General features: G+C 44.8%; 1 protein-coding gene across 5 annotated transcripts; it reads left to right on the plus strand.

Moving 5' to 3' along the window:
• Nucleotides 1–11,405, plus strand: LOC128342394 (uncharacterized). 5 transcript variants are annotated; one of them, XR_008314961.1, is made up of 3 exons: nucleotides 1–259; nucleotides 5,920–6,201; nucleotides 10,085–11,405. XR_008314961.1 is itself a non-coding variant. In XM_053289660.1 (2 exons), the coding sequence occupies exon 1, from the start codon at nucleotides 6,769–6,771 to the stop codon at nucleotides 7,702–7,704; it is 936 nt and encodes a 311-aa protein (XP_053145635.1). In that variant the 5' UTR covers nucleotides 6,483–6,768; the 3' UTR covers nucleotides 7,705–8,084; nucleotides 10,085–11,405. The 5 variants fall into 5 exon arrangements, 1 of the variants encoding a protein (XP_053145635.1); XR_008314963.1 differs by having other exon boundaries at nucleotides 5,920–6,025; XR_008314955.1 differs by lacking the exon at nucleotides 5,920–6,201.
• The last annotated feature ends 612 nt before the right edge of the window (nucleotides 11,406–12,017 follow it).

Raw genomic sequence — 12,017 nt, forward strand, 5'->3', positions numbered from 1 at the left:
CTGCCCAGCCCCAGGGCCCTTCAGCCACTTGCCATCCTGCTTGCCTTGCTCTTGGCTCTGGCCTAGGATCGGAGCAGCCTGCAAACTGCAGAGCTCTTCTCTCCCCGCCTCTCAGCTGATCGGTGGGTGGGCGGGGCTTCCAGAGAGGCCTCCCAGTAGGCCTCCCTGAAGCCTGAACTCAGCAGGCCCCAGCAAGCCAGGAAGGAGGCAGGCAGAGCTCCCTGCAGTAGACCAGACCATCCCCCACAGCTTTTGCAAGGTAGGCTGTGAATTCCTTTTTGTGGTTACCCCTGTATATAGGGATCTGCTTGCCATAGGGCTTTGATATGGGGGGTGGGGCGAGACTGAGAAGTCTCTGAATATTTAATTTAAAACAGACTGAAAAATGTGCTGGCTTTAAAAACAAAAACTATCTAAGGCCTATAAGTGGCTTGTTTCATGTCAGAAAATTACAAAAACTTCTGGAAGAAATATTTATTCATTCATTCATTCTTTCATTCATTTATAAATGCACTTATGTTCAAGTTGTTTTGCAACCCAGAAGGTCTGAGTGAGAACTGTGAAGCATGTGTGGTGCTTTTATTTTATTTTATTTTTCTTGTGTGTGAACTGCTCCCCAATAACTTGCAGGGACTTCAGGGTAAATCTGGCCAACATGTGAATGCAGCACCTCCATTCCAGAGGAGATGTGTGTTAAAGCGCTTTAAAAGCCTCATGTGAAAAACCTCCTGGAATCAAACTTTACTGAATTTGTTCAGAATTCTGAGAAAACAAACATAGGCTCAACCTGCATGGTTGAAAGTCTCCTTTGCTAATCTGCAGCGAGGGGGCCATTTTAATAATTAGCGTTGCTAGTGTGTTCTAGGCATTAAAAGTAGCACAAATATATAGTACTCAATGTATATCACTATATACTGTGAAGTGTGCATGTGTGTATTCAGTGAAATGTATTTCCAGGCAGCATACTCATTTTGAAATATCAGACTTAAATCCTTGGGGGCCTGGGATGTGTGGAGGCCCTGGATTTTGAGGGGCTGGGGGCCCATTTTAAAATCTCATCTTGGCCCATTCCAACCTTGCTATGTCCCTTGCGGTCACTACACATAGGTTTCTGCACAGCAACACCTGCACAGAAGAAACTTCCATGTAGAAAATGTGTCTCTTGTAAATAGACCCTGAATTTTCCATCCATGACTGGGATATTTGAGTTAGAGTCAATAATAAAAGAACAGCACACTGCTTGTGACAGGAAGGGGCAAATTACAATGATTTCTTAGTCTGGCAGGGGCTGATTTTGGCTCTGGCAGAACTTGGCTGTCTGTAGAGATGTGCACGGTCCGGACCAGTCCGGACCAGCACTGAAGGGGGGCCCTTTCTTTTAGGGCGGGAGGGCTTTCTTACCCCTCCCGCCTCTTCACCCCCTCCAGCGCCCGTATTTAACCAAATAACGGGGCGCTGGAAACCCCCCGCCGCCGCCGCCGCCCCCCCCCCAGCAGATGCACAAAGAAAGGTGCCGCCATACCCCTGCCTCCGTCGCCGCCCGCCCTCCCTCCCTCCCAGCTGCCCGCCCTTCCTCCCGCCCTCCCTCCCAGGTCCTTACCCAAGGCTGCGGTAGTAAACGAGAGGAGCTCCCGGACAGAGCTCCTCTCGTTAGAAAGGCCTGATGCAGAATAAAGGTGCTTTGCGCACGCGCGCATGCGCACACCACAAAAGACACCGGAGGCCCGGTCTACCCGCCGGGAAAAGGCCGGGTAGACCGGGCCTCCGGCCAGCGGGTAGACCGGGCCTCCGGTGATCGGACCGGTTCGGACTCACCCCTAGCTGTCTGCTTCTGTTGCAAATGCCTCTGTCTAGTGTGGCAAACTAATGTATCCTCCTCCCCCTTGGTGTCAAAGTAAGCACTGATGTGGTGAATGCACATATACCCCATCATGAGCCAACAGTCATCATAAGACAAAGGCTGGCAGGAATCATTCACTGGTTTATAGACCCCTACCACCACCACCACCTTCTTCTTCCCCTATTTTGCTAGTGGCTATTTGGGCAGGTGATCCTCTAGGACAAAGTCGTGTTTTTTAAAAAGAATGAGATGAGACAGAGAAAATGACACTTGGAATCGTCGCATAACTCCTGACTGTTGTTCTAAGTCTTTTACAGAGATGGCTCATGTTTTCAGGTTTTGATCAACAACCATGTCTAGATGGTACAGTGTTCCTTTTAACAAGGATTTCCAGATATTGTTGACTACAAGTCCCATCATTCCTGTTTGGACAGGGGCGCAATTTCAGTGCTTGCCCTAGGCACTATTTTCCCTAGTTACGCCTCTGCCACAAGACCAGCTCTCCTCTCCTAAACTCCCACCAGCAGTTTAGCTATAGCATTTTGCACCAGCTGAAGTTTCCCTTATGCTTTTCACAGACAGCCCCAGAGAGAGCATGTAAGTGATCTAAGTTCTATTTAGTAATAGCTGATTTGTGTTTTGGGTGATTAGCATCCTTCTAGAACTCACTTGACAAGCCACGTTACACATACTCCACAGATTAAAATACTGTGCAGTTAGACCATGGAGATTAAATAGGCTCACAATATTTATAATCAAAACCAACTTGGTTATTCTCTGTGTGAAATAACACTTCAACTTAGCTGCAATAGCTTGCAGTTCCTAGTCAGCGTTTCTCAGGCAGTAAAGCAGCCTGATCCAATTATTCTGTGTTTAACATGCACTGAGTAATTATTGACAGCTTTCCATATACCATCTGTCTGGCATACAGGGTTACAGTAATTATAAATGTGTCGACACCCACCTTAGCGAAACTCTGCATCAGTCATTAACTTACTTCTGTAAAGTCTCATATGCCATGTGCTGTAGTTTCTTATCATTAAACAACAATAAAAACAGGCAAAAAGGAGAGCCTTATATACACTCTGGATTTACTACCTGATTGGCAAAGAAGAATACATCTATGGAAGATTCCTCTCCAGAGGGAAAAATTCCAGTGGGGTAGACATGAGTCTATAGGAATGAGAGACTTGTGATACCTTCAGGATTAACAGATCATATGCATATATGAAGCGGCCTTATGCAGAATCAGTCCATTGGTTCACCTGGGTCAGTGCTGTCATACTGACTGGCAGTGGCTTTCCAGAGCTTCAGATTTTCCCAGCCCAACTTGAAGATGCATGGGATTGATCCTGAGACCTTCTGCAAGCAAAGCATGTCCTCTACCATTCAGCTATGGCATTCCCCAGATGTATGGATGAAGTGGAGTCTGGCCCACAAAAGCTCATGTATATAAACCACAACCTTATGTAGGATCCAAAAAGAAGGCAACAATACATACAAAAATGGAATCTAAAACCTCAAGTACAAATCCTTATTTAATCTAGCATACAGCATATATTATAAAACCACTCTTATACATCAGATATTTTATATAATAATACAACCTTCACATATTAAAACAAGTTGTTCTAGGAAGAACTAATCAGCATACTTTCCTTTCACTGTTTCTACAACTGGACTAAATTTGGTGCAAATCGAGGTCCACAAGTTAGATCTCCTGCACCTCAAATGTTCAGGTGTCCGCCATCTTGGATTGGGGTGGATGTCATAATTATAAACAGCACCATTGAAGTATCCCTGTGTGTCACTCACTACAGCTGTTCCAAATTTGCTTCTAATAAGTTAGACAGTCCTCAAGTTAGTGCACTTGCACCTCCAAAGTTTATGTGTCCACCATCTTGTATTGGGGTGGGTGACATTGTCACAACAAACTTCACCATTGAGGTGTCTCCAGGGCCATCCCTAGGGGGCTGCGGGGCTGGGGATGAATCAGCATTTGTGGGGCCTCCTTAACATTTCATACAATTACAGAATCATACTGATTGAGGACATATAGTGTAAATTAGGCTTGAGCCCGAAACGTTTCAGAGGCCATTATAAAGGCCTCCGAAATGTTTCGGCTCTGGGGAGGGTTTCAACATTTTGGCACCAGCAAGGATGGTAATTTAAGGGCGGGGGAGGGTGTACTCACCCCTCCCGCCACATTCCTCCCACCAGTACTCTGTTGTTTTTAAGCCCCTCGGGGCGGCAGCATTCCTCCCTGCCGCCCCGTTCCCCTCATTGGCCGAAAGTGGCCGGACATAGCGACCGCACGTGCACCCATCGCACACATGCATGGCAGATGGGCGTGCGCACACAACAGGCACACACGTGGTCGCTACTTCTGGCCGATGAGGGAAATGGGGCGGCAGAGAGGAATGCTGCTGCTCCAAGGGGCTTAAAAATAACAGCGCGTCGGTGGGGGTAATGGGGGAAATGGGGGGAAAGGGGGAAAGGGGTGAGTACACCCTCCCACGCCTTTAAAGTCCCAACCCTGCCAGCGCTAAATAACATTCAGGCACATCCCTAGTGTAAATAGTGTGAGTGAGGTTTTTGGACATGTCCAACCAGCTTGGACATATAATGCATTTCTAAAGAAATAAAAATAAAAAGCACAACACATGCATCACAGTTCTCAGACATTCTGGGCTGCAAATCAACTTGAGCATAGTGCATTCATAAATAAATAAATAAATATTATATATTGTTTGTTCCAGAAGTTTTTGTAATTTTCTGCCATGAAACAAGCCACTTATAGGACTTTTTGGATGGGCCTTTTTAAAAAAACCAACAATTTATCCAATCCACTTCAATTTAAATATACATATTCCTCCCACCCTGCCTTACATCTCTGCTCAATACCAAAGCCCCATGCCAAGTCATTTCAGGTGATCTAAAGGCTGGGGCAGAAGGGGGGGTACTCTTTTTTATGGAGGCAAAGGGCAGATTCTTCTATATGGTGGTGGAATGATGGTCTAAGTGGGTGCTTCTGTTCCAGACATTTTTTGTAATTTTCTGCTATGAAGTAAACCACTTATAGGACTTTTTGGATGGGGGGTTTAAATTAAAGAAAAATTTAAAAACCAACAATTTGTCCAATCCACTTCAATTTAAATATACATATTCCTCCCACCCTGCCCTACATCTCTGCTCAATACCAAAGCCCTATGGCAAGCCAACCCCTTAATATTCAAGGGGGGAGATAACCACAAAAATGAAATCACATCATACTTCCATTACTAAGGCAGGGCTGGGATGGGCAGAGGGTCTGCAGAGAGCTCTGGTGCTGGACATTGCCTGCTTGCCTGCTTGCTTTTTTCCTGACTTCAGGCAGGGAGGCCTGCATGGAGGCTTCTCTGGAAGCCCTGCCCAGCCCACCCACTGAACAGCTGAGAGGCGGGAGAGCCAGAGCTCAGCAGCTTGCCTTGGAGCCTTTCAAGCTGCACACAGACGCAAAAGATCGGTTCCGGCTGGGCTGCGGGGAAAGATAGTGGCTGGGACTGGGGGAGAGAGGAGGGCAGGCTGCACTGCAGTATGCCCAGAGTGGCGCCTGTGCCAGTGTGGGGCTTGGGGCAATTGCCCCAGTTGCCCCACCCTAAGAACGGCCCTGGGTGTTCTATGTGTCCCTACAGCTGAAGCAAATTTGGTTCAAATCGGTTAAGTGGTTCACAAGTTAGCTCACTTGCACCTCAAAAATTTATGGTTCCGCCATCTTGAATCAGGGTCGATGACATCATCACAAACTACACCACTGAGGTGTACCTGTGTGTCACTTAAAAAAACTGTACCTAATTTGGTTCAGATCGGTTAGACAGTCCACAAGTTAGCCCACTTGCGCCTCAAACATTCACATGTCCGCCATTTCGGATTGGGGCAGACTGGGGCAGCAGGTAGTAAATCCAGAGTACACCACCCCTTTGCTCTATTTGCTCTGCTATAGCATGAGTTCCAGCCAAAGTATGCACTAACCCTGAACTGGCCTAAGCCTTGACTACTGAACTGTGATGTAATCTTTCCTCCTCTATTTACCTTTTAAGGGGAAGACACAGGAGAGGCCTGGAAAACCCAGAAGCTTTAGCAGAAGGCTAAGTAGCCAAGCTCAGCAAAACTTCAAAGCCAGAAGCACAGCAGAGCATTGCCTTTGTAATGCTACATTCTTTAACCTCCTCAAATAGCCCCATGACCCGACTTCTCTTCTTCACTGCCAAGAGAAGCAATCATCAAAAGATCAATTCTGGGTAGTAGCATTGAACAATGACTGATACTGACAGCCAAAACACAAGCTGGGCAGCATCACAAGCTTGTTTAAACTGTATAAAGTGAGAAACTCATTTGTATTACGTTTTCAGAGCTGCGGGGTTATGCCACGTAGTTAAGACAAAACCCTGGGTGTCCCAATCAGAGCCTGTGGTCCATTTTAATCTGCACAGGGATGCTGCCTGTGCCTTCAGCCTGCCGGAAGCCCTGCAAGGAGGAAGACCACTGACCATCTGCTTCCCAGCTGGTCACCTTGGCTGCATCTGTGGGGCTGTGGTAGCTGCTGCTATGGGTGCTGCTCTGTGGGGAGTCTGCGCAGGACTGGAGCCCAAGGTGACTCAGCAGTCCCTTGGTATCACCTGCCCAGACTGGCCATCTCTGGGCCTATAGAGAGATGCTGCCTGTGGCAGTGGGACCACCACCGGTGGGGTCACCAACAAAGAGGCAACACCAAAGGGAATCGCCCCATTGGGGGAGCCACTTCAGGGATAGCGAGGGCCAGGGCCAGGCTCCCTGGCCTAGAATTGTATTTGTATGTGTTAGTGGTGGGTGGGCTTTTCTATTGTGGCTTCTGTTTTAAGTAAGTCCTGGATGGGATTGTTTTATAATGTGTCTGGGTTTATCTGGAGATGGGGAGACATCTACTGACTATTGGGCAGCTATTTTGGTGGTGGTGGGGAATAGAACAAATAAGTAACGTTGGCAGGTCAGTGGGCCATTATAGGGGAAGGGAAATCAGGAATCTTATAGCTGTTTCTCCTTCTGGCTGTCCTGTGAGCTCTTTGACCTTGGGAAGCAGTGCCAACTGTCCACAAAGCCTCACCTTGCTCCTTTGTAATGCCAGATTGGTCCAGAATAACTCAGAAAACATCCATGATTTGATTCTGGATGAAGGGGCCGACCTGGTATGTATTACAGAAACTTGGTTGGAGGAGGCTGGTGGCCTAGTCTGGTCCCAGCTTCTCCCTTCAGGGTACTCTGCTGAGGAGCAGATGAGAGGACGTGGGCAGGGAGGTGGAATGGCTGTGGTCTATAAGAGTAACATCTCCTTTACCAGGATCCCTGTTGAAGTGTCTGACCATATCAAATGTGTGTACTTGAGTTTGGGGACCAGGGATAGACTGGGACTTTTGTTGGTGAACCAATCATCCCACTGCCCAACAGAGTCCCTAACTGAGCAGACGGACTTGGTCTCCGACCTGGCATTAGAGTCCTCCAGGCTGTTGGTGCTGGGGTACTTCAATGTTCACTTTGGGACCAATTTGTCTGGAGTAGCTCAGGAGTTCATAGCAGCCATGAGAACTATGGGCCTATCCCAAGAGGTCTCAGGTCCTACACAGATTGCTGTTCACATGCTTGATCTGGTCTTTCACTCTGATCAGGGTGGTGTTCCATGGGTGGGGACTCCTGTGGCTTTCCCATTGTCATGGACAGACCACCATCTGGTTAAACTTGGACTCACAATCACGTCCAGCCTCTGCAGGGGTGAGGGGCATATTAGGATGATCCCACTGGGACGTTTTTTAATGAGATTTGTGGATTCTCTCGTATTCAGGCCGACTTAGATTCAGATCCCTCAATTACAGTTTCAGATCCCAAATCACAGTTTGATGCAGGGGTGTCCAGCGACTCCTCTTATGTGGTTAGGCTGGATCAGTTTCAGTTTGTGACTTCTGAGGATGTGGACAAGCTGCTTGGAGCAATGTACACTTTGGAACCAATTTGTCCAAGCAATTGGGAAACCTGCGATAGGCAAGGGACGATTGTACATGAAACCACTGGGAGAGATCATCAGGATATTTGTTGCTGGGTGTTATCAGTGTGGTGATGACACCCAAATCTATTTCTACATGTCAACATGATCAGGAAAAGGCATGACCTCCTTAAATGCCTGCCTGGAGATGGTAATGGGCTAGATGAGGGATAACAAACAGGCTGAATCAAGGTAAGATGGAGGTCCTTATTGTGTGGGGTCAGAACTCAGGAGATGATTTTGATCTGCCTGTTGTGGATGGGGTCACACTTCCCTAGAAGGAACAGGTATGCAGTCTGGGGGTGCTTCTGGATCTGAGCCTCTCCCTGGTGTACCAGGTTGAGGCAGTGGCCAGAAGTTCTTTCTATCAACTTTGGTTGATATGCCAGCTGTGTCCGTTTCTAGAGATAAAGGACCTCAGAACAGTAGTACATTTGCTGGTCACCTCCAGACTTGACCACTGCAATGCGCTCTATGTGGGGCTACCTTTGTATATAGTCCAGAAACTGCAGTAGGTCCAGAATGTGGAAGCCAGGTTGGTCTCTGGGTCACCTCAGAGAGACCACATTACTCCTGTGTTGAAAGAACTACACCGGCTGCTGATAAGTTTCCAGGCAAAATACAAGGTGCTGGTTATAACCTATAAATCCTTAAATGGCCTAGGCCCTGGGTATTTAAGAGAACATCTTCTTTGCCATGATTCCGACTGCCCATTAAGATCATCCGGAGAGGTTCATCTACAGTAGCTCTGGTGGCTACTCAGGGACGGGCCTTCTTCGTTGCTGCCCAGAGACTCTGGAATGAACTTTCTGTTGAAATAAGACAGAAATCTCTAACAACCCATCTCTGACAACTTTTAAAGTGTTAGTTAAGACACATCTGTTCACCCAGGCTTTTAATTAGATTCACAGTTTTAATAGTCAACACTTTTAACATGTTTTAAATTTTAAATCCTTTTAATGTCTTGATTTTGTTTAAGTGGTTTTTTTTTTTATTGTAAACCACTCAGAGATGTGAGTTTTGGGTGGTATAGAAATTTGTTAAATAAATAAATAAATAAATAAATTTTCCAGAGACCAAACAGGCCAAAAAGAGCTGAACCTGAGCAATCATATACTAATGATCCAAACCCAACCATATTTACTCAGGAGGAAGTCCCATCTTTTAATGTATTTTAGAATTATTTTTTAAAAATTAACATTCTCATTCTGCTGCATGTGTATAGACAAGGCTTGAGATGCAAGTGGGTGGGGGAAGATTTACCTCCCCCCCCCATCTGAACCTTCATTCCAGAGCAACAATATGGGCAAGTTTAGAAACCACCAACTGCCTTCATTTGGGCCTATTAGATGTGGGGTGTTAGCACAGTCCCCCAATATGTTAACCATTCTGATTCTCACTAGAATTCTGGGGAAACTCAGTGGATAAATATTATTCATTCATTCATTCATTCATCCATCCATTCATTCAGTTTCTATACTGCCCTTCCAAAATGGCTCAGGGCAGTTTACAATTAAAAACAAAACAATTAAAGCAATTACAATCAATTAACAGTTAAAACAAAAATTATAAAACACCATTCCCTGGTTTTTACCAGCTCCCCTTTCTCCTCCCCTTATTCTCACCCCAGGCTTTGAAAACAAGTAGCAGCAGAAGAGAGTGGCTGGGAGAAATAGCAGGGATCAGGGGAGAAACTTCAGCAAGGATTGTGCCCCATGTACATCCCCTGCACTCACACAGACTGCATCTCCTACTGACTTTTACCACCACTGCTTGGAGACCACAAAGACCAGTGAGGCACAGCTAGTGCTGCCCTACAAAAACAAAGCTCTCCAGGCAAATCCATTACCATGATCCTCTCCCCAACAAAGCTACCAGAAAGCCCATCGGCCACAAACGCTAGGCAGACAATGTGTTCCCTCAGTGCAATTATTTGCATCCCTCTTCAAAGAAAGAAAAACCCAGCCACCAGCCCATATGGAAGAGGGATTCCCACAGCATCCCATCCACCATCAATTGCAGCAACACAAAACTAGAATGTGGTTTCAAAGTACAAAGAATCCCTCCATTAAGGTTGCCATATTCAAGCTTCCCAAATCCAGGTGGCCTAATTTGCATATTATGCAAATTATTGGATCTATATTATGCAAATTATGCGACAATTAATGTGTATTTATTTATTTATTTTACAGATTTGTCTACTTTCCCTTCCTTCTTTGCCCTCCCATGTGATTGGATCCAGAGTACAATCTGGGCAACTCATTTGAAATCTGTGGAAATCTGGGTGGAATTTAGCAGCCAGGTGGAGGAGCCAAAATCTGGGGGCTACCTTACATTTCAGGGGACTTGGCAAGGCTATCCTCCATCCTCCTCTTTGGAAAGAGCCATCAATGAAGAAGGGGCATGCACACAGCACTCCATGTACCACACCACCATTCAATTTTGTGACAAGAACTGGGAAAGTATGGCAGACCTGAAGAACAAGCTTCACCCTCTCCAAAAACACCTAAGCCATCAAACAAGAGTTGGATTGTGTGTACATACACAACTAGTTGACATATACAGTGAGTAAAGATGGCAAGTTGTCTTCCAAGTGCAACCAGCTCCTTTCACTACCTAATACAAAGACAGCCATCAAGTCAGAAGGAAGCAGCATTCCCATTGAACACCATGTCCATACTACACACTATAAGAACAGCGTCTTAAAATCAAGTAAATTTATTGTCTTCACAACTGGAAACATTGTGAGGTTAGAACTACAACCCTGTGCTCATCTATTGGGGAATTAATCACGCTACCTTTAGTGGGATGTGTTTGTGAGTAAATTTGCGAATCCTGAAGATTTCCTTTTGAAAAAAAGTTAATAAAGTACTTGTTAGTAAATACCCCAAATTTTGCTTCTATGTTTTAAATATATTTTAAATCAATATTATTTTCTCTGGCATTCAAAGTTTGGCTTTGTATAATGTTCAAATCACTACCCAACAGATCCAATGGTAAAATAAATTCAAAAAATGCATGAGAAATGAAATATATTAACCCTGACTATTATAATTAACAGAATCATATAGAAATATAGTGTAAAATGATCTGAAACTAAGATCCTATTTTTGTTGAATTTTTTTTACGACATGTAATAAATTCTCTTCATAAGGCACTTCAGAATCTTCTCTTGGGATGTAATATATCCAGATTCTTTTGCAATCTAAAAAGTCTCTGGGATTACTATTACTATATTATTCTATGAATTATAATAATACAGCAATATGCTGTAGGGAGGTTAAACATCTTATAGATTAATTTTTTGAACACTGAAATGAGTAACTTTAATTCTGTTCTGTTATAGTTTGTTATTACTTGAAATTGTAATTGTGTTATAAATGGGCATAAATAATATCTAGCTATGCAGAGGACTGAGCTGTAAATAGCCTTGTTTTACCAAAATGAATCTGTTATGAGCAATATACTAACACAATCTATTGTTATTCAGACATTACATGGTATGTGCATACAGGTATGTGCATTTTGTGTGAATGACTTATGTGTTCTTTTCAAAAGTCAGTGCAGGGTCTCTCAAATGCAGGGTACAGACAGGAAGTGTACTACTGTATGTGCAGTGAACATAATGTGTTACTAACTGTATGGGCATACATATCTGTATGGGAATACGCTGTACATAGATTATCAAGAGCAGCTCCAGAGGCAGGGGGGCAAGCATCCTCCCCCCAGAAAAGTGGCTTCCCGCCTTCCACCACCCATTTCTGTTTCAGAAATTTAATGTGGGACACAGCTTGCCCATCCATAAATGCACTTTGCCTTCTTCTGTGCCCCCCTCAATTATTTCTGGTGCCACCACTGTAGATTATACATGCATTGAACATAATGTGTTAATAGTGTTGGGGGCAATAGTGTTAGTTATATAGCAGAGTATTTCAGGAGCTAACTCACTCCCATTACAGCAGCATTATTTATTTATGTAACATATTTTTATACAGCCAAAAACTTACATCTCTGTTAACAGGGTCTCAGGGGCAACTGCTTGCAAATGATAAGCATGGAAATTCATGTAAGGTTAAACTAATCTACTTTATTCAGAAGTACACGATGACAGGAAAAAGACCTATA

This window comes from Hemicordylus capensis, chromosome 1 (genome assembly GCF_027244095.1).
Source record: "Hemicordylus capensis ecotype Gifberg chromosome 1, rHemCap1.1.pri, whole genome shotgun sequence".
NCBI classification, from domain to species: Eukaryota; Metazoa; Chordata; class Lepidosauria; order Squamata; family Cordylidae; genus Hemicordylus; species Hemicordylus capensis.